Genomic DNA, 20,693 nt, shown 5'->3' with positions numbered 1-20,693 from the left:
TTTTCAATGCATTGAAGAATTGAGCGAAACTACAGTGGAGTATTTTATTCCATCTTCATGTGTTGGGAATTGAGTGAAAAACTCCAATGGAAACATTTCATTTCATAACACTATGCAATAACAATATTTAAATAATAGACCTATAGAATTATGAAATAAAACTTTACATTGTATGAATTTATTTATTAATATGATAATTTTTCGTCACTAGAACAGTGAAACATATTGCATCGAACATTTTAAATTATAGACAAACAACATATTTTTTATTTAGAACAATGCTTTTCATTGTAGACCAATCCAAAATATTACATGTAACATTTCAAATTATAGAGGAACTGTTCCAAAATATTACATGTATGAACAATGAATTTCCATTACTAGAACAATCCAAAATATAACAAGAAACAATTCAAAATATATAGGAATAGTTGAATTGTTAGAACAACGAATTTTGACATAAAAAAAGCATGCAACATTTCAATCACAGAGTTGTTTTGTTGGAATGATCAATTCTTGTTGCTAGAAAAATCGAAATATACCAACGAACGCTTAGAATGATATGTGTGAACAATTTAATAATATTGTAGGAAGAAAAAAGTATATACAAAACAAAAAAAGTAACAATATAAGTAAATGTAAAAAAAGAAATCACAAAGGCTGAAACGAAAATATGAAAAAAAAATGCCAGGAAATTAAAAAGGAGAAGATAATGGTCAATCAAATAACAATGAAGAAAAAGCACAAAACCCGTTGATTATATGATCACATCAGGGAAAAAAAGATTTACCTAGTGATGGGACATGGGCCATGGCCTGCTTGTAGCGGCCTGGCCCGGAGGTCGACAATTTCAACAGGCCGGTAGCGAAATTCTGGGGTGGGCAAGGAGGCAGTGGAGGCCGAGATCGTGAATCTAGTCCGCGCGGGCCGGCCCCAGCGAGTGTACATCAGCGCTGGTGAGTCTGTCGTCGTTCGTCGACTACATTTGCGCCGACGAGGCGACGGCGGCGCTCGGCCCGCCTCGTCGGCGCTCGGCCGTTGCTGCTCGCAGCTCAGGTCCGTGGGACGGTCGAGGCCGCGCAGTGCCTCTGCGCCGCGCTCGGCATCGACCGGACCAGCACGCTCAGCCTGCCCCTCCGTCCCTACCTGAGCACCTGTTGTGTGCAGCGTCCAGACGGTCAGGTCAGCCTTTCGCTGGTTGGATTCTAAGCTTATAAGCCCGGCTGATGCTGGTTCATTATAAGAGAAAAACACTATTAACTAGCTAATAAATCCTGGCTAAACCAACAAACAAACAGGCTAGTGTCTCATAAATTTTTTTTCCTGAAGGTACCCCATGGTATGGTACGTAGCTCCAAGGGGTCGGCGTTGTTGTAATAGTCAGCAGAGAAGGATGCCCAGCATCAGCGTATATTTTCAGCTATGCGTTGTGTAGCTGGTATGGTACGTAGCTCCAAGGGTTTTCTGTTCATTTCAATGATCAGAAATGGTGCACAGGCAGCATTGTCAAGCGTCAAACACCACTTGTACTCAGCAAAGACATGAATAGTGCAGAAAGAGAATTACACGCCTGGGCTAAAATTGATAAAACAGTTCTGGGACCCCCACCAGTATCCTGTGATTACATAGTAGCCTCACTGAGAAACAATTAACACAGTTTAACTTTCAAACAAGTTCATGCCTCAGGCGGCAACTGTGGTTGCAGCTTCAACAGGTGCATTGTGGACGAGTTCACGCCTCGCGTACTCCCTCGCCCCGTCCTTGTCGACAATCTTGATCACAAAGTTCTGGGGCGCAACAACCAATCGCAGCCGAATCTCCTTAATGCACTTGTCAACAAGATCTACTGCTTCCTCAACAGTCATGTCCGGGTGGTACAACTTGTCCATCAGAGACAAGCAGAAATATGATCCGTACCCAAAAGCACCCTTGTCAATCTTGTGCAAGGTTGCAATGTAGTCCATGTAGTACAGGGAAGCGCCAACATCCTTATCATAACCACCAAGAATAATATTGACCATATATGGATTCTGACAAGGTAAATATGAAACATGTGTCAGGGGAGAGGAATGTTAATGTATTAAAACCTCAATAAAGAGGATAATACAAAGCAGACAAAAAATGAAGAAAAAGGTCTTATCAACGAAAGTGCTCCTAGAAAAATAGCAAAACAAACAAGTATTATTGAACATTGGCTGCAATTCTTTATGAATGAGATAACAAATGGTGGCAAATACAGCCCAGTGCTCCCTCAAAATACAATATATAGCAATTAGAAGCCAATGCAATTCAAGCACAGCCAAATACTACAACATGATAAACAGTGCCACCCATTGCAACGATCAATCTGAAATCAGAGCGGATCTACTTGTACATGAATTACTGGTGTCTACAGGAGTTCCATGAACATGAACCTACTGCTGGAAAACTGAAGGCATGCTGCTAAAATTGTTGGGGAATGCAAAGCATACACATCAAGCAGGATTATGCCACCTAATCTGCTACCATGTTTTACTTTGACTTATCTTAAGACTTATTTGGGTATGGGCTATGGCCGCATGATAAATTATGGTATATATATACCAAATAAATGGCAGACGTCACACTGGAAAGATAGGGTGTAAATATGTAATCGTTTTTTAACTGTTCTGGGTTCTGCCTTAAAGATAACAATAATAGCAAGATACCTAGACATCAAGAAATAGACATATATAACATAAATATGATTTCCATGGCCTAAGAATTTTGTAGCTAGTCCACATCACACAGTTGTGCTACAATTCAAATACAGGAATCTGCACCACACAAATTTGTTCAAACTAGAGCAATGAACAGCATGGTGCTAACTGATTCTAGGAGCAAATCTCATATGCAACACCATATATTTCCCCTCAGACAACACAGGGGATGGCCTTAAACTACAGAGGCATTAAAAAAACAATCTTTGGCAAGCCTGCACGATTCAATTCACCAAATCTCATCTGTTCATTAGAAGCTGCCATGTGATGTTCTGTTTTTCACTAGAAGATGTTAGGTTACTTCTGAACATTAGTAAATGACTGGAACTGAACCAGTTCGTCCACAAACCACTAAAACAAATGGGTAAAGTGCTTAGAAAACTCGGAGGCATGTCTCTTACCCCCTGTTCTAATTGCCCATAATTCCTCAATCGTACCACCCATGCCCCTCGCTTATGAAAATTAACTTGCTCTGTAATCACCCTCGACTACAACTTGAACAACATGCAATAATCTCCATCCAATCGAACCTTAGAACGCCCAAATCGCCCTTACACCTGACTACGCCTAACCCTAATCTACCCCGAACCAAACTCTAGAACCCCAGTTCCACTCTAAAAGACCGACCTTTTCGCAGGCAAACCCAGTAGCGCAAAGAGAGGAACAAGATTAATTCGGATTAGTACCTTGCGAAGGGCTGTGGCGAGCTCGCCGCGTGTGAAGTTGGCGGCGGCGGCGGTTGAGAGCGGGATGGTGTTGCGGAACTGGTACAGGTGGAGGTTCTTCTGTATGAACTCCGTAAATTGCACCCTGCGCCAACAGAAACGCCCCAAAATCAGGACCCACGGAAACCCAGGCAGATCGGGATCAGATCGCGCGACACACACAAAAACCCTAGAAAAGCGAACATGGAATCGACGGGCCGGGCCGCCGAACGGACGGATCGGCGAGGGCGGAGGAACCTACCGGTCACCAGGCTCCCCTGAAGCGCCCATCAGCTTGTGCGAGTCGAGGACCATCACCTTGTCCTCGTCGGTCTTGTGGACGAGGATGCTCTGCACGGCGGAGGTGTCGGCCGCCACCACCGCGAAGTCGCGGCCAACCACGCCCAAAACGCACTCCATTGCCGGGACTGGACTGGATTCCTCGCTTGTGTGGTGCTCCGATGTTGCGCGAGGAGAGAGAGACGGGCGTATATAGGTAGGGGGAGGAACGAACCGGAAAGAGTTCACCGAGTTCGTCTTGGGGTAGAAGAAAGAGGAGAACGTTCGGGTTTTTTTTCGGTGGGCCTGGTGTCTTCGCAGCTGTGTGGCGGGCTGGCTGGGCCTTCTTCTGTTGCACTGATTGCTATATGCTGGCTGGGCAGGCCTTCTTTAGTTCTTTTCTTGTTGTGATGAGCCTTCTCTTTTTTTTTGGTTGTTGTTGTGATGAAATTGCAGTATTCAGAAACCGGATTCTTCTCAATTTTACTGATCTCAATGGTGCAAACCAGAGGCCCCCTTGATTTATTTATATTTAGTTATTAGTCAAGTGCGCTCCTTGATTTATTTAGTTACTAGCCAAGCGCTGACAACCCTTCCATTTCCTGTTACCATCACAACCAGTGTCGGACACGCAGACTTTGCGCGTGTTTAGTTCCCACCTCAAATTCCAAAAAAGTGTTACAGTAGACATCACATCGAATCTTGCGATATATGCATGGAGCATTAAATATAGACGAAAAAAAATCTAATTGCACAGTTTGGTTGGAAATTGCGAGACGAACGTTTTGAGCCTAATTAGTCCATGATTGAACACTATTTACCAAATAAAAATGAAAGTGCTACAGTAGCCGAATTTCCAACTTTCACCCAACTAAACACGCGCTTTGCCGATACGAACTCCTCTGCGTGTTGGATAGAAACTCGTTTAGGTTACGGCAGCACCTGACGAACCCGCCTCGTGCCTCGTGCCCCTGCGTCTCCCGCCTTGCGCCATGCGCTCCTGCATGTTGCGCCTCACACGGTCGCAGCGGTCCCCCGTGCGTCGTGCGCTCGCGTCGCGTGCGCCCCACGCCTCGCGTCTTGTGCCACGCACACCCGCCCGTGCCTCACACCGTCTGCACCTCGCGCAGCGCGTTGCCCGCGTCTCGTGCCTCGCGCTGCGACCCGTGTGCCCGCGTCAACCTTTGATTGGGCAGCAGTAATGAGATGAGCACGCGTTGCAACCGTATATTTCATGCATTTCATATGTATATTGCATATGTTTTACTGGATGTTGCAAAAGTAGATCTGGTATTGTATATATTGCAATGGCTATACACGTGTGTTGCAAAGTGTATATTTCAATCGGCCTGTTCGCTGGTTGGTTTCGGGCTGGTTTGGGCTGGTTGGTGCTGGTTTATTGTGAGAGAAAAACACTGTTGACTGGCTGGTTTGGGCTAGCTGAAACCAACAAGCGAACAGGCTGAATGTTTCAGTTGTTTCAAAGGTATGTGGCAAGTGTTTTATATGGATGTTGTATATGTTGCAGTGGCTATACACGTATGTTGTATGTGTGTTTTCCAAATGCTTCGGTTGTTTCATCAAGATGTTGCATGTTTTCATCTGGATGTTGTATATGTTACAGTGACTATACACGTATGTTGCAAGTGTATGCTCCAAATGTTTCACCTATTTCAGACGTATGTTGCAAGTGCTTTTATCTGGATGTTGTTATTTGTTGCAGTGGTTATACACATATGTTGCAAATGTATGTTTCACATGGTTTCAATATGTTACAGTCCCCACGCGCTGACTTATGGGCACACACTCGCTGCACGCACCCATCTAGCGCTGTCTATCTCTGTCATACGGGTCAACTCCAATAGTCGGACGTGCACACAACGAGCGGCTAGTGCCTAAATGGCCGAGCACTCCCTAATCAAAGTACATGCGTGCATGCAGGGCAGGCCAGCACCAAACGAACGTAGAATCAAATGCCCCTACACCACTGGGCTTTGGTCTCCAACGGTGGAGCATGGTATGCGCGATGTGCTCCCGCTCTCTCGCATATACAGCCTGTTCGCTTGCTCGTAAACGATCATAAATTTCCAGCCAAGAATTCTCTCACACCAAACCAGCCAGCAGTAAATAATCCACGATCATTTACGGCCTCCCGAACAGGCTCTCCTGTGCAAGCACAGGAGCAGCACATGCAGACTCGACAGCAGCAGGCGCAGGGCGCGAAGCATACAGGCAGGCGGCAGCAAGCTCGCAGGTGCAGCAGCAGCACGCACAAACCCAATAGCATCGGCGGGCCCAGGGCGCAAAGCATTGTGGGTAGTGTTTGATTGTCCATCCTAAATTTTAATCATTGTCCTATCGAATATTTAGACACATGTATAGAGTATTAAATATAGACTAATTACAAAACTAATTGTATAGTTTGCAACTAATTTTGCATTGTGGTTAGATGCTCATGACAATATCTACTTACAACCGCCAAAACATTGCCTTGGAAATTTACCGTGGGAATTGTTGTGGGATACATGGATGATGTGTATCAGTGTATGAACACTTTGAGTTACAAGCACCTAATCTAAACACGGCACCGGGAAATCACGTGAATAGCCACCGCAGACCGAGCGAAGTGATGCGCAACGGTCAACCTCCATGCGCAACACTTCGCAGAATCCAAACCATGCTGCGTTATCCGCTCAGCGCCGCTTCATTCATATAAAGTGAGGGAACGGGATACCCATGGCCCAACATGCAGTGCAAGGTTAACTGCTAGCTATCAAAATTATCTCGAGACAAATGCCCCTATGTATCTATTCAATCACTACATTGTCAAGAAGAGGACGTTCCAGGTGTACATTACCACCGAGCATTTTGCCGTTCAGCAAACTCCTGCGCATAAAAATAACTCTATCAGTCCAAAATGTCGCTAATTAAGACAGTGCTGTGCAGATGCAACCAGAATGTTTCAATGATTTACAATCAGCCTTCCAAGATTTCCTCTCTAGCATGTCATGAGCATCTAACCAAAAATCTATGCAAATGGAATTTACTGCCAATGCAATGTTACGAGAGCTCCTAACAATGTTCACCAGGCAGGCAGGCACCAATAGCAGCCCAGTAATTGAAACCTCAGTTTTGAAGCGAATGCAATCAGAATATAAGTTACTTGTGACAATGTACAGGCTTGCAGATGCAGATAATATCTGGGGGGGCAGGAGCATCAAAACCTTACACTCGTCGATTGGAGCTCTGCCATCACATCGTTGTTGCTATCCTCCTGAAATACCATAACACTCGTAAAAGGGATTCCAGATAAAAAAAATATTCCTCGACTCTTAAGCTAAAAGTATAACTTATCACCTCAAGTAACAAATCTTTTCTGGTTATCAATCCTACAACACGAGAAGGCCTAGGAACAACAAATATATGTCTCAATCCAAGTTGACGGAAGAGATTGTACACCTGAAACCATCGGTATAAAGATTATCACACAACTGACTCAGCAAAATAGATATAAGATCCAAAAGTAAAAGACATGATTTACCTTTGCCAACGACATGTCCTCTGGCACTATGTATGGTGAAGGATTTAAAAATGGGGCAAGATCCAAATACAACCCCAGTTCATCCTCTGTCAAATGAATATCATCAATTGACTTTCCTTTACTTGATGCTGGTTTAACAAAGTCACTAAAATTGTGCCTAAGTAATAGAAAAAAATATTGGATTATTACCAGAAAATGTGCATTGGATGTGCTATTATATTGGCTTATAAATAGAAAAACAAAAACCTGTTCAGTACGCCTGGCCCACAAGGGAAAGGACTGTTCTGGAAATCTACTTTAGCTTGTAGAGGTACCAGTAAGTGGCTGCAACAAGAGGACAAGAAGATCAGTATATTGATTAATATATGCAATATAGTTCACCTTACTGGCCCATTGACTAGTCTTAACTTATTGACCTTGGTCTCCTTCACAGAATGCAATAATTAAAACCCCCAGTTCCCAAACATTAAAAAAAGTTCAAGAGTGTATAGCATTGCATCTTACCTACGAAGTATAAGACCTATGACAAGTGACTCGCCATTCTGCCCACGGTCAACAACCTGAACCAAGAAAAGAATGGGAGAAAAAAATCAATTAGTCAAAACCCCATGAAAACTTTGTTTAACAACTGCGAACGAAACTTACAGGGAAACCATTATGCTTGTTGGTTCGCAAAACGAAAATGATATCAACGACCCTTGAAACACGTGGTAGGCAGACAACCTTAAATAGGTGGCAAAAGATTGGATGCATCAGAACTGGTAATAATAGTGATGCATGGTAATGTCCACAGTCCACTTAAATAGATAAATGGAGTAAAAACTTCAGAACCTTTTGATTCTTGCACGCATCCCTTGCTTTCATATTTCTCATGACTTGCTTAGGCCTGGAGTCCAGTAAAGGGATGCCCCTTAATCGGGCTTGCTCTTCATATAACCCTTCATTAAAGAAGTCACCAACCGCCTACATAAACTGAAATCAGCAGACACGTTCCATTCATTCTGTTCAACTAGGAGTCATGGATTGTAAAGTTAGTACCTTAGAAACTAGAAGAACAAGCATGATCAATGGCAAGAGTTTCAAGTTGTTTGTAATCTCAACCATGATAACACATAAAGATACAGTCATTCTCATTGAACCTCCGAGAAACGATGCAGCACCAAGGAGTGCATACCTACAAGAATATTGATAATGAATAGAAATTCTGTCAAGTTCTAAGCAAGAAACCATCAAATAGCATCCCCATTTCAACAAAAGAATAGTGACCTCAAGGTCTATTCAACGCAAAAACTATAACACAAAGCGAGCATAAATTAATATGGCAATATTGCATGTGTGGATACAAAGAGATGGCAAGGACTCACGTGCCCTCCTCAATGCTTAGTTTCTTATAGAACTTGACAACAAACATTCCAACAAGCCTTCCATATGTAGATCCAATCATTATTCCTGGAACGAACTGGCCAGCCGGAACTGCAATTCCGAATGTCACAACAGCTAAGGAATAAAACATGACCTGAGACCCAAAGGGGGGAAAAAGTAAGTAGATGAAAGAACTCATCATAGTAATCATTTGATTTTAGCAAAGCCAACTTGGTAGCTTGATTAACTGAATATCAGATTTTGGTACAGTAAAAATGGTGACCCATCATGGTTTACTCTACTTGATAGAATGTGTTCTCTTTTCTCTCTCAAACATGCAGGAGAGCTACGGACAAAACGCACTACCAGGGCAAGAACAGATAAATAAATTTCTATGAGCCTGTTTGTTTCCATGGAATTCAATCTTATTCTAAGAATTAAGAATCACATTTTATTTCAGATCTTAATTGAGGTGTTGCAGCCAGTGAGAGTTTGATGACAACCGTGAGAGTCCCCCACACAGAGCTTTTTGTCTAGACTCTCGAGAGACGAGTGAAGGAGATCGGGCCGTGGAGGTGGTGATGAATCTCACATTCCATTTCTTACTGTTTCCCTTTCCATTTCTTACCCTCTGAACTTGATATAAGTCTACACTTAAGATTTGGAAAGTGGTGGAATATCAAATTCTAAGTCAAATAGCCTAGTTCATGAAGTAGATTCCGACTCCAACCAAATGAAAGGATCCAAACAGGCCATGAAAAATTATGACTATTTGGATCTGATGGACACTTTCTAATAGTTGTCCCACAGTTATATAACATGTAATAAATAAACAGCATAGGATGAAACCCTAGAAGAGTACGGGAAGATTGTAGGATAGCAAATAACAGTGAAATAACAATGACAAAATGTTAGCTAGATAATCGATATAACCACAAGTTCAGCAAAATGTAGCCAATTCCAGCCCTATAGAGAAATCATACCTACAAAAACTGTACAAATGGAGGAACAAAACTACATATGCAAATATAAAAAAGAAAAGAAAGGATACCAGGAAGGTAATCAGGCTTTGTGCACTGTATTCATGGAATGTTTTTGCACTGAAAAGATTACGTATTGCATCATCCTGCAAACAAAATCGTGTCGAATAAGACCATAAGGAATTGTACACTTACAAGAAAATGCTCGACTAAGGAAAGTTCTCTAATGATACTTAACCTGAGTATTGAAGAAAATGGTTGCTAGATCATTGTACTCTCTATCTTTTGAACAATAGAACTGCATAATGCAAACCAGGGATTAATAAAAGAAAGAAAGTATCATTATCATACAGCTGAAGAGAACATGCAAGTTGAGCAGAAATTCACAAAGTAAATCTCACGTTAACAAAATTCCCATCTGTGCCAGGTGGATGAGGGCATTCGATGCCAGAATTAGTATCTAACTGAGGGCATGGGCTGCATTTCCTCAGTAGTGGTAACACAAAGGAAATCGTGGATGTTACCAAAGATATAAGGCAGGCTTCAAAGATCTGAAAATGTTATTATGGATGTCAGAAATAGAACTACAGACAACAGAAGCAAATCTACCACTAAAAATCCATCATATACTCAGCATACTTGGACTCGTTTCCCTTTCTTATGAAGATACGTTCGCCGCCATTTAGTTATATACAGGGTGAGTTGATTAAATAATGCCCCTGAAAAGAAACCAACACATTAGATTCAGGAAAATTTGATAAAAGAATTAATACACATGAAAGGACTGCTTATTCAGTTAATCGGTTTGGAACTTTGAATCTACTGGGGCATGAGGTTTCAGGATTGTGTGCGTCGCTCAATAACAACATTTTACCATAGAACTTCATCCAATTCTGAATAGTGGAGTCTCTAAAAGACTCCAAAGAGTAGTTACTAGCTTACTATGGAAATAGGTACAGTGCAGCCTAAGAGCAGATGCATAGTGATTTTGTAAGGATGCAGCTATACTGCCCTATACCGGTTAATGACTAGTACGATAAGAAGACAACAAACTATGCAAAGACGAGGACCATATTTAAAGGATTAAGATGTCCTAATCAGCACAGAAACTATTGTTAAGTGAAACCTGACTTGTCTTTTATAGATACACTGGATCGGCACTGTGTTACTTACCAAGAAGTCCACCAATAACACCAATAATTGCCATAGGAAACAGTTCCTGATATGAGTAATCTTCTTGACCTCTTCAAATCAGAAGGATAAGAACAATTTATATCACAAATGTGATTTCCTGATTTATATCACAAATGTGATTTCCTGATTGAAGCACGACCAGTCTGATTGGGGGGTGAGGGGATTTATCTTACCCAGATATGTCCCAGATTATAAAACCTCCAGCTCCAAAATGACCACATTTTCCACTGTTGCACCAATTCATGGCTGAACGCACCACAACGGCCACCACAGCAGATGTGAAGAATACTCTCCACATAAGATGACTTCTCCACCTTCAGGAATGTAAACGTGAACAGAATTAATCAAATGTTGCAGTGCAGTGCAGACAGTTGAAGCAAGTGTTTCATGTCATTTGGCCACTCTGATTGAGTACAAAGACATACTAAGAAACAATCTATTGCATGAGGTTGCCAATGCATGGACACGAAATACGCTGAAGAGGTGTTTCAAAGGTGAAGTGGTGAAATGGTTAATGGTATTATAATGGCAAAATATCATTGTGATGTTAAAATGGCAAAATATCTACAGTAAATGTTGGGGTGAAAACTGATGAATGCTACTCAGGATTGAAAGCATCCTATCTGTATTTTCTAAATGAATTCAAATATGCTCAAACATGAATATGGATTGAATATCCATTCAGTTTGGCCAAATATAGATAACATTATAGTTTGCTATATATCAAGGCATACTTTTTACCCTCACATAGAGGAATTTCATTTATTTATTTCACCAGAAGAAATCTGCATCACACTAATCACACTAAAATGTAAACCTCCGAGCTAGTTAGACATAATGCAATAAAATATGCATGCAATTTTGTTGGACCCAACTCTAACATAGTAGTCCGAGTAAAATAACATTCAGGCCCCAAAACCTCATACCACATTCGCATCCATATTCTTAAACAGTCTCACAATGCAAATAGCAAATAAATTTTTAATCAGAAAACAAACTATAAACCACATTCACATCATGAAGAATACAGTAGGCAGAAAACAAAAAAAATAACAAATAACATATATCCATTTTAGGTATCTCGGCTCTAGGTCACAGTAAAAGTAATCCACAAAGACTAGCTCATGAGTATTATTCTGAAATCTAAAACAAGCTTTCAGGTGAAGCAAGGGAATAACAACTGGCAAGCAGCATGAAAGGTCACCGCATAGAAGTATGAACATTTAGGTACAAAATTAGAAAAGAAATGTATACATCAGAAAGGGAGATGGCAATGAACTCACAAAGCCTTAGTTAACTATAATGTCAATAGCACTAAGACTATTGTGCAATTATATGACCTTAATATTTCAGGATATCTCCGTGTGTCCTACTACAAGTCAAACTCTCAGTTTTATCCTACACTGAAAGTCTGAAACATGAGAAGCATGCAGTCAGAAAACGCTAAGGATAGAATTTCAGGACCACCCACCATACTCTGATCACATTATACACACACAATGAACATTGTGTTCACTTGTTGAGTTCACGCTTGCAAATCTTGATGGTTTGATGATAGCATTTACGGGACAGGACACCTCAGGTAGCCAGTTCCTGATAAACTTCTATTTGAAAGAGCGCTCTGTAATTCAATCTAGAATTAATTTGCACCTTGCAATCACGTATTCATGATGTTGCAGGCAGAACAGCAGCCTATCATGAGGGAGTTCATAACAGGCATGGTTAGTAAGGCGGTAAACACTAAATACTCCCTCCAGTCACAAAATCTTGTTACTATGGGGAATGCAGTCAACTCTCAACCTTCGAGGGATAACAAACTTAAAAACTTTATACTGATCCTGTGTAGTTCATATAAGTAGATTTTGCATAGAAGTCATATTACAAGAGTATTATTATCGATTAACCAGAGAGATGAGAATGACCAGAATGAACTCTTAAGCAGTTTCATGTCACAACTCACAAGCCATTTCAACTTGCTACAGTCAACCATAAGGTGAATCACATTACTACATTAGTACTGAAGATTTTGTTGCCAGCAGTTGAAGGAATAACTAAAGTAGCAAAAAAGATATATAAGTTAGAAAAAAAAAAGAAATAACAAAAGCGGAGTTGTTAACACTGTTTATTTTCAAGCATATAAAACACAATATTTCTATAACTGAAATAGTAGTTTGTTAAATTCAGAGAAGACGATTAGGGAAACAACAGATCGGAAACTCGAATAAGTCATCAGTGCTCTAAATCGCTAACTTTCCAGTTATGTGTCTCAATTTATCCATCATAAGGTAAAAAGATGATAGAACAATCTTACCAGGAAGTAACTTCCTCTAAGGCGAATAGTACCCCACCAACAGGAGCTCTGAACGCTGCAGCAACTCCAGCTGCACATCCACATGTCACCTTTTGAAACATTAATAGTTTTGAGAGCTTCAATATTATAACCCTTTCATTCTTAAAAAAAAGTTCGGAATGCATTCGACACTATATATAAGAATTCTTCAAGATTGAAAGGTGCTAATTTTCCATATTACTTTCCTTTTTTTTCCTTATTGTCCTTAGTTCCAGAAATTAAAGAGTTTGATAGAGCATGTGTATCAGAAGGTGCTAAAAACAACAAATTCAAGAAAAAACAAATATGAATAAAGAATTGTTTGGCAGCTTGTTAGCCTTAAAACTTGATTCCCTGCCAACAATCTGCTTTATCTTAACAGCCTTTTCTTGAGGGCTTGCTTTAACAATGTATACATGACTTGGCCAAAGAATGTTAAGTTGTATAACCTCAAAAACAAAAATGAGTTGCCAGATGAAAAAGAAAAACTTGAAACGGATTCATCTATTTAGGCATTTCAATTCCAGTGAATTTTTAAGGTTAACTGATCGGGAGAAGCTAAGGTATTAGCAAAGGGCCTGATCGGCTGTGCTAGTTTTGGCTGCAGCTGCAGCTGCAGCTGCTGCATGGATTCAGTACTACTCTACGCTGTTGAAACTGGTTGGTTGGTGCTCAGCAGCTGCAAAGCTGCTGCTGCAGCAATCTCAGCCAATAAGGCTCAAATCTCATGTGGTAGATAAGGATGCACCAGCAAGGAAGTGACAGTGGTGCTTGCTATTAAACCTCACATTTCAATAGAGAAGATGCAGCTGGGCCATTAAGGTATTGGCGTATTGCAAGCAGATATGTCTGTCATTTGACAACAAAGTGTAGACTTGAATGTCTAAAGTCTAAACAGGCAAGTCTTGCAATTGCCATACAAACCAAGAACGTTCATATCTGAACCACTCCACTCAGATGATCTTGACCAACAGTGTTATGAGAAGGCAAATGTCTCGGTAAATAATACAGCATCATTTTCATATACTACCAAAAGTCCAAAAATGTGTCCTTGAACCAGACTACACTCAATTTCTGCTGGGCTGCAAACAGGGTATGAGTGGTTTACATTTGTTTACAGTCTTTTTTTCATGTCAACAAGATGGCCTAGTACAACTAAATGGCACAAAGAAACCAAGAATTCAAGATAATTTGAAGATTTAAGTATAATGTATGACAAAAAAAAAGCCTTGAGTGACTTTACCTAATAGCTATTCATGGAGGCATAAGTAATAGATAGATTGCATGGCCAAAAGTAACTTACAAGGTCTCGCCTATCACGATCGCTTTCAAAAATCCGTACCCACCTAGAACTCAAGTGGTACTTTGCAGATCCACCCTATACCACATGCGTAGAATTAGTCGACACTTGACAGAATGAAGCATTTTCATATGATAGCAACAAAATACTTCCTAGTGGAAATGAAGTAGAACAAAAAAGCTAATCTGCTGTCATGTCTTTATGTGTTGGCCTTGGTGAACAGATTTTGTTGGGCCAGTCAATAGCAATTCAAAATACAGGTGGACCCTAAAGCTGTCGATTAGTTCACTTTGTGAGCATCACTAGTTCAGTAGTTCACTATTGCTGAGAACTAGTGTAACATCATTGATTGTTGCAGATCTACCTTTTTTGCCCCATGCACAGCATATTAGCACCAAAATCTGAGTAGCCACAACCAATGTTTTCAAGGCGGTAAGGCGAGGCGTGGCGAGTGACTACCGCCTTACGCTTAGGCGAGTAAGGCGTAAGGCAAGGCGACGCCTTACCAACTAAAGGAAATTTTAAAACAGCAGCTCAGAGCAGTATATAGATTTTTTTGAGCAAACTCGGAGCAGTATATAGATGATAAAGAAAAAAGGAAAGGAAAAAAAAGAAAAAGAAAGGAGGAGTAAGAAGCCCAGCCCACGTGCACCAAGCAGCCCATGTGGCCCTCACCCTAGTAGCCCTAGCGTGTCTTCATCTCTCTCGGTCTCTCCTGCACTGCGCCGCCACCGCAGCTTCGGCCTCCGCCCATCTCTCTGTCTCTTCCCTCCCGTTCCCTCCGCCTCCGCCCACCTCTCTCTCTCTCTCTCTCTCTCTCTCTCTCTCTCTCTCTCTCTCTCTCTCTCTCTCGATAGTGGAAGAGGAACAGAGGAGGCGGGGAAAAGCAGCCTGTCGCGCGGATGGGGAAGAGGGTAGGGGGAGGCGGAGTGGCTCGTGTCCTGCTCGATGGAGGACCAGAGGAGGCGGCGGGGAAACAGCAGCCCGCCGGTGGCTGCTCCTCGCGCGGATGGGGAAGAGGGGAGGGGGAGGAGGAGCCTATTCTTGAGGCGGCGGCTCGCCGGCAGCAGCTTCTCCCGGCGGCGCGGGCGAACGCGTTCACGCGGGCGAGCAGGTAGGTCCGTCTTCCCCGCGAGCGCTCCTCTCTCTGCTCTCTGATTTCTCCCACGCTCCTCTCTCCACGCGCGCCTAATCTCTGCGCGCGGGACTGCTCTTTTCCCCCATCCTTTCTCCCGCGCTCCCGCGTTTTCCCGCCGCGAGCATCCCGTATGGCGCCCGCCTTGCTCGATCTGGGAAGAATCGGACGCCAAAGCGACGTTTTCCGGACGCCACAGGCCTAAGGCGGACGCCATACGAATTTGAGGCGAGTCGTCTGCCAAATCGTCTGGCCTGGAGCGCCTTGGCGATTAGGCGACGCCAAAGCGACGCCTTAAAAACATTGGCCACAACCATTGGTTATATCTTTCTACATACAGACACACCAAAAGCTACACTTGTAGACATGTATCAACAGCCCTTTGTCAGCACACAATATGAACATGAGAATTGTCATGTTGAATGCCACAACTTATTGAGAACGTCTCCAAGGTTCCTAAATCGATGCTTGTGGGAATCTGTTTTTTACTTTTTGACTTTGACAGCTCATTTACTATCTTTCAGGACAATGAGATACCACAACGGCCTGTTCTTTTCAAATCTATTCTAACCAAAGAAGACAACAATAGACATGATAGAAGTAGTGAAGTACATAGCATAAATCCACATCTTCAACTTGTGGATAACTCGTGAATGGAGATGTTCAAATCATGATCATAAACCTACTTGTCCAAGAAGCGAAGCAATGCAGGCCCCAGTATGAACAAGAGGTCCTTCTTTTCCTAGAGCCAATCCACCTCCAACTGATCCAATGCTCCCAAAGATCTATGGCACACAGCAGCATATATGAGATAATACATCATATTAGCTGAAGAAAGCAATGTAAAAAGTTGTAAACCCACCTTCCCAACTAATGTCCTGAAAAGGAGGATTCCATGTGTATCCACTCCTGCATAAAGACTTCAAACTACATCAATTTCTCAGAACGACAGTACCAAATGTTTCAGTAACTAAACCTTACCATTTAAGTAACCTTTAATCTCTGGAATACCAGATCCAGCAGCTGCTGGAGCAAAGTTTGTGACTATATATACAGAAGAGAAGACCAGGGCTAAATTGAAAACTGTGTACACGAAGAATCCCAAAAAATATGAGTGCTTTATTATAGCAAATGTCGCAGTATATTTCCATCCAGAGAAGTTCTCAACAGCCAGGTTTATGAATATAGCAGCTAATCCAGTACCTATAAACCAGAAAATGACATCAAGTGCAAGAAGAATCAAACAATACAAGTAAAACTCGGTGTATAAAATATATCTCATAACAGAAACACAGTCTTATATGCTTAAAGTCTCTATTCAAAAAAAAGGAAGAAGGCATAGTTTCTCATTAGCTGAATCATTCAACATATGTTGGCCCTGTTTGGCAACCCCGTTCTCAGCTTATGTTCCTTTTAAGCCACAAGCCAGCCCAAACGTGAAATTTGAAATGCTCAGAAGCCATCGCACCCCAGCTTCTCAGCTTTTTTCCTCGCTCACTCACAGCACCTCCCTCCCTCCTCACTAGCACCGTTCTCCTCCCCCGTGTGACTCCCTCTGCACCCGCCACCTTGCAGTGTCGTTCCGCATCAGCCTCCTCATAGCGCCACCACGCAACATCCACCTCCCCAAAGTTCGCTCGCGGAGATGGCACGCCGGTGTTGAGGTCATGGACGCCGCCGCCACTGCCCAGGAGAAGCCACACCATGCACCTCTGAGCTGCCAGCAGCACACCTCCGCCAGCCCTTGACCATGCTGCCCCTCGCCTCTTCTGCTCCACAAGCCCTTGGCCACACAGCTTCTCCAGCTCCGCTGGCTTGTGTGGGTTTGATTGGGATTTGTGTACTAAAGTTCGATTTGCCTAGCTAGGTGCTCAATTTGTTTGCCTGGAAGGTTGATTGGGGCAGCGACAAGCTCTACCCTGTGGCTAACGTTGAGCTCAGGAGCTTGCTTTTAGTTCGCTGAAGCATGATGCCCACAGGCAGCGTTTCCTATAAAGCGCTTCTTAGAAAAGATTGCTTATAGAAAAAGCCAGGTATTGAGAAAATCGCCTAAAAATTAAGCTATTCCAAACAGGGCCATCATACCGTCACAAAAAGAGTTTCCTTTTGTAACATGTTGCATGAATTGTTTTGAACCCTGCAACACCAATCTTTATGTTTAGGTACTATTTATGAGTTCATGATGTCTGTTTGTACCCCAACTGGGAATTTAGTGAACCCAAGACGCTACCCACCCGAATCCATCAAGTTTTCCAAAAAGAATTACTAAGCATAATCCTTGTTCATGTATCACTATCTGTGAATCAAATAATGAGAGATAGAATAAACTAGATCAGACGCACAGACTGCAATGGTCGTCCTATCAGATACAACTTAGCAAAATAGAGGAAAAAAGTTTGGGGGTATTTGGTTGGCGCCCTGGCCTGAGGGTCTGCACCCAGGCAGGTGGATCTGACCCCAGGCGACCGAAATCAGACACCTGGTGTCGCTGCCTGGCAGGCGCCAACCAAACAGGCCCCTTGTGTTGTGATAAAAGTACTCAAATAGGAATGAAGGTAATACAGAATTTGCAAACTGTGGTAAATAACAAATACCAAACCATACTCTGGGATTCCACTTTCATGAAAATACAGTACAACATTTAGAAGGAGCAGTGCCATATATGATAAGAATGCGCAATTCATTAAACAGAAAGTGTGCAGTATAGCAGCAAAGCTCTCGCTTAACCATTACTCCATATGTTGCCATTCATGGCTTCATGCTAAATTCAGTGTTCTGAAAAAAATGGTAACCAGCACTAAGCCAGTCACCCCCACCTTTTAGCAATTACACAGCCTAAACCATGAGGGCATCTGATCCTTTTATACAGCTGATTTTACATGGCTTTTCTGTGTTCTGTACTTTCAGTTCAAAAATACTGTAATAGATTTTTTGGTTGCATTGCACATTTTCTTTATCTGCCTAACATACAGCATTAGTAATATGATAATACAAACCCAAGTCCGAAACTCAGTTGGATGAGACTCCACTCATCTGAACTACATTTCGTGCAATTAGGCTCACAGTTTAAGTGATACAAGTGTAGTCAGGCAAGTAGACAACACCTCAGGGGAAAACAGATACAAGGAAATGTGTCAGCTACTTGAATTACGGCTACTACACTAAGCTCATAGAACCAGACAAATGGCTAATTATAACATGATGATGACGACAACAAAGGATCAAACAGAGTGCTCACCAACGCCGATCAGCAGAGAGAACAGCCACTTGAGCATGACGTAGTAGGGCACCCAGAACTTGCTCCGCTGCGCCTGCGCCGACCCAGCAACACAAACAACTAAGCTGACCGTACACCAAAACCACACGCTCGAGAGTCGAGGGCAATAGCAGGAGCAGATGGGCGGGGGCGGCGCGTACCTGCTCCTCCCGGTACGCGTAGTTCTCGATGACCTCGTAGTCGAGGCTCTCGATGGCGGCGGCGGATAAGAGCTCGACGTCCGCGGCCGCAGAAATGGAGGGCCCCGCCCTCTCCCCGTCGGCGGTGGGGAGGCGCGTCCACGCGAGCCGCGCCATCCCGATTCCGTCGGGGACGTCGTGCTCGACGCCGGAGAGCATCGGATCGGGCTGCGGCAGCGCCGGATCCCGACCGAGACGCGCGATTCCAACGGCTCTCGATCGGGGTAGGGGAAGGGTTGCTGAGACTGGCCGGCAAAGCTTTGGAACCGAGAGTTCGTCAAGATCAAGTTGGTCCCGTCAATTTGTGGCGTGGTTAGGTTGTGTGTCAACTTGCAGGCGAGCTCGTTCGTGGCCCACCGCTAACCCGTCTCGCTTGCGGTAAAGTTTATTAGCGGATTTACGAATCTTACGGACAAATGTTCCATAAACACAACAAACTTATATGCAAAATCCACAAGACCCATAAGACGTACAATACAGTATCTATGTATTATGTTTCCTAGGCCGAAGGGATGTTGTTCCTTATGCAATCTTAATGAAAACAATGTCGATGTCAAGCCACTGCCGTATGAGAACATACTGATTCGTTGGCCAGCCTGTATAAGAAGCAAAAATTAGCTGTGCAGGATGAAGATACATAAGGCCTTGTTTAGATTGCAAGTTTTTTCACTCTCTCTTCATCACATCAAATCTTTAGACACATGTATAGAGTATTAAATGTAGATAAAAAAATAATTAATTACACAGTTTAATTGTAAATTACGAGACGAATCTTTTGAGCCTAGTTAGGCCATGATTGGACAATAATTGTCAAATACAAACGAAAGTGCTACAGTGCCGAATACTGATTTCTAACCTCAATCTAAACAAGGCCTAAGTGCATAGAATAAAGATGTACTGATTCTTTCTCATCACAAAACAGGCAGAGTACCTTTCTTCTTTTACCTAAGTTGTCTCTAGTTAACAGCTTATCTTTCGTCAGCAGCCAAACAAAATAGGAGGGACTTTGATATCCCAATCAGAAGAAACTAAGACAGGATGGACTCCCCTGAAGTTAACTTCTTTATATAAAGACCGTGTAGAATATAATCCATTAGAGTTAAACTTCCAGATTAAAGCATCATCACTGTCCTCAAAGGAAATAGTTGTAGCTAACTGAAAAACTGCTTCGAGATCTCTAGAATTTAGAATAACCCTTGCAGTATTTCCAGGAAATTTCTGTGAGTCCTCGGATCTCTGAAATTTGAAACAAACACATAAATTAGCTTATCTTATAAATACAAAATAAATTCAAAAAAGTGTTCACTTGTAACTATCTACCTTCCTCTTCTTTCCAAAATCCAACTGAGTAGTTCCATGAAACGAATGACCAGTTTGTATTCAACATGTAAGAAGTTTGTTGTCCCTTTGTTCTAGAAATCATCGTGCTCTGAAACATAAAGGAACACTCAAAGTTACTATGTTGATACTGAAAAGGCACAGCATCCGGAGCTTAATTCAAAGTTACTATGTTGATACTTGTCGGGTATCATAAAACGAGGTACCCCGAGCGTCCACCAAAAGAGTCACTTAAATTCCGTCAACAACAAAGCCAGAAGGTAGGCCATGGGTTCATCACCAGCCCCGTCGTGACCCACCGGCTCTCCGCCTGAGGCCTCGCACGGGAGGTCTCGAC

The 20,693-nt window shown here is 42.5% G+C and overlaps 2 protein-coding genes across 3 annotated transcripts; both read right to left on the bottom strand.

The window, feature by feature from the left end:
• Window positions 1–1,546: 1,546 nt before the first annotated feature.
• LOC136538234 (proteasome subunit beta type-2) lies at window positions 1,547–3,997 on the bottom strand. Its single transcript, XM_066530225.1, has 3 exons — window positions 3,705–3,997; window positions 3,425–3,548; window positions 1,547–2,030 (listed from the first exon to the last, which is right to left on the bottom strand). Exons 1-3 carry the CDS (start codon window positions 3,860–3,862, stop codon window positions 1,683–1,685), a joined length of 630 nt encoding a protein of 209 aa, XP_066386322.1. The 5' UTR covers window positions 3,863–3,997; the 3' UTR covers window positions 1,547–1,682.
• A 2,188-nt stretch (window positions 3,998–6,185) lies between these two features.
• On the bottom strand, window positions 6,186–19,338 carry LOC136520126 (chloride channel protein CLC-d-like). 2 transcript variants are annotated; one of them, XM_066513541.1, is made up of 23 exons: window positions 18,980–19,338; window positions 18,801–18,873; window positions 16,544–16,765; window positions 16,425–16,471; window positions 16,249–16,347; window positions 14,431–14,505; window positions 13,110–13,198; window positions 10,972–11,112; window positions 10,778–10,848; window positions 10,244–10,323; window positions 10,006–10,155; window positions 9,843–9,902; window positions 9,676–9,750; window positions 8,627–8,778; window positions 8,301–8,436; window positions 8,094–8,225; window positions 7,908–7,985; window positions 7,767–7,822; window positions 7,509–7,586; window positions 7,263–7,419; window positions 7,079–7,180; window positions 6,946–6,995; window positions 6,186–6,607 (listed from the first exon to the last, which is right to left on the bottom strand). In XM_066513541.1, exons 1-23 carry the CDS (start codon window positions 19,175–19,177, stop codon window positions 6,529–6,531), a joined length of 2,400 nt encoding a protein of 799 aa, XP_066369638.1. In that variant the 5' UTR covers window positions 19,178–19,338; the 3' UTR covers window positions 6,186–6,528. The 2 variants fall into 2 exon arrangements, with proteins under 2 accessions (XP_066369638.1, XP_066369646.1); XM_066513549.1 differs by having other exon boundaries at window positions 6,951–6,995.
• Between the last annotated feature and the right edge of the window lie 1,355 nt (window positions 19,339–20,693).

Source organism: Miscanthus floridulus, chromosome 2 (genome assembly GCF_019320115.1).
Source record: "Miscanthus floridulus cultivar M001 chromosome 2, ASM1932011v1, whole genome shotgun sequence".
In the NCBI taxonomy this organism is placed as follows: Eukaryota; Viridiplantae; Streptophyta; class Magnoliopsida; order Poales; family Poaceae; genus Miscanthus; species Miscanthus floridulus.
This window is presented reverse-complemented; position numbering and strand designations above follow the sequence as displayed.

What these genes read in the sequence shown, in the direction of transcription:
- LOC136538234 (XM_066530225.1), bottom strand. Translation starts at nt 3,862, where the DNA reads ATGGAGTGCGTTTTGGGCGTGGTTGGCCGCGACTTCGCGGTGGTGGCG. An exon ending in TCAGGGGAGCCTGGTGACCG is followed by an intron (nt 3,549 to 3,704) that starts GTAGGTTCCTCC and finishes CTGTTGGCGCAG; the next exon opens with GGTGCAATTTACGGAGTTCA. An exon ending in TCGCCACAGCCCTTCGCAAG is followed by an intron (nt 2,031 to 3,424) that starts GTACTAATCCGA and finishes TTACCTTGTCAG; the next exon opens with AATCCATATATGGTCAATAT.
- LOC136520126 (XM_066513541.1), bottom strand. Translation starts at nt 19,177, where the DNA reads ATGCTCTCCGGCGTCGAGCACGACGTCCCCGACGGAATCGGGATGGCG. An exon ending in TTAGAGGAAGTTACTTCCTG is followed by an intron (nt 11,113 to 13,109) that starts GTAAGATTGTTC and finishes ACATTCCTGAAG; the next exon opens with GTGGAGAAGTCATCTTATGT. An exon ending in GGGCCAGGCGTACTGAACAG is followed by an intron (nt 7,420 to 7,508) that starts GTTTTTGTTTTT and finishes TCTATTACTTAG; the next exon opens with GCACAATTTTAGTGACTTTG.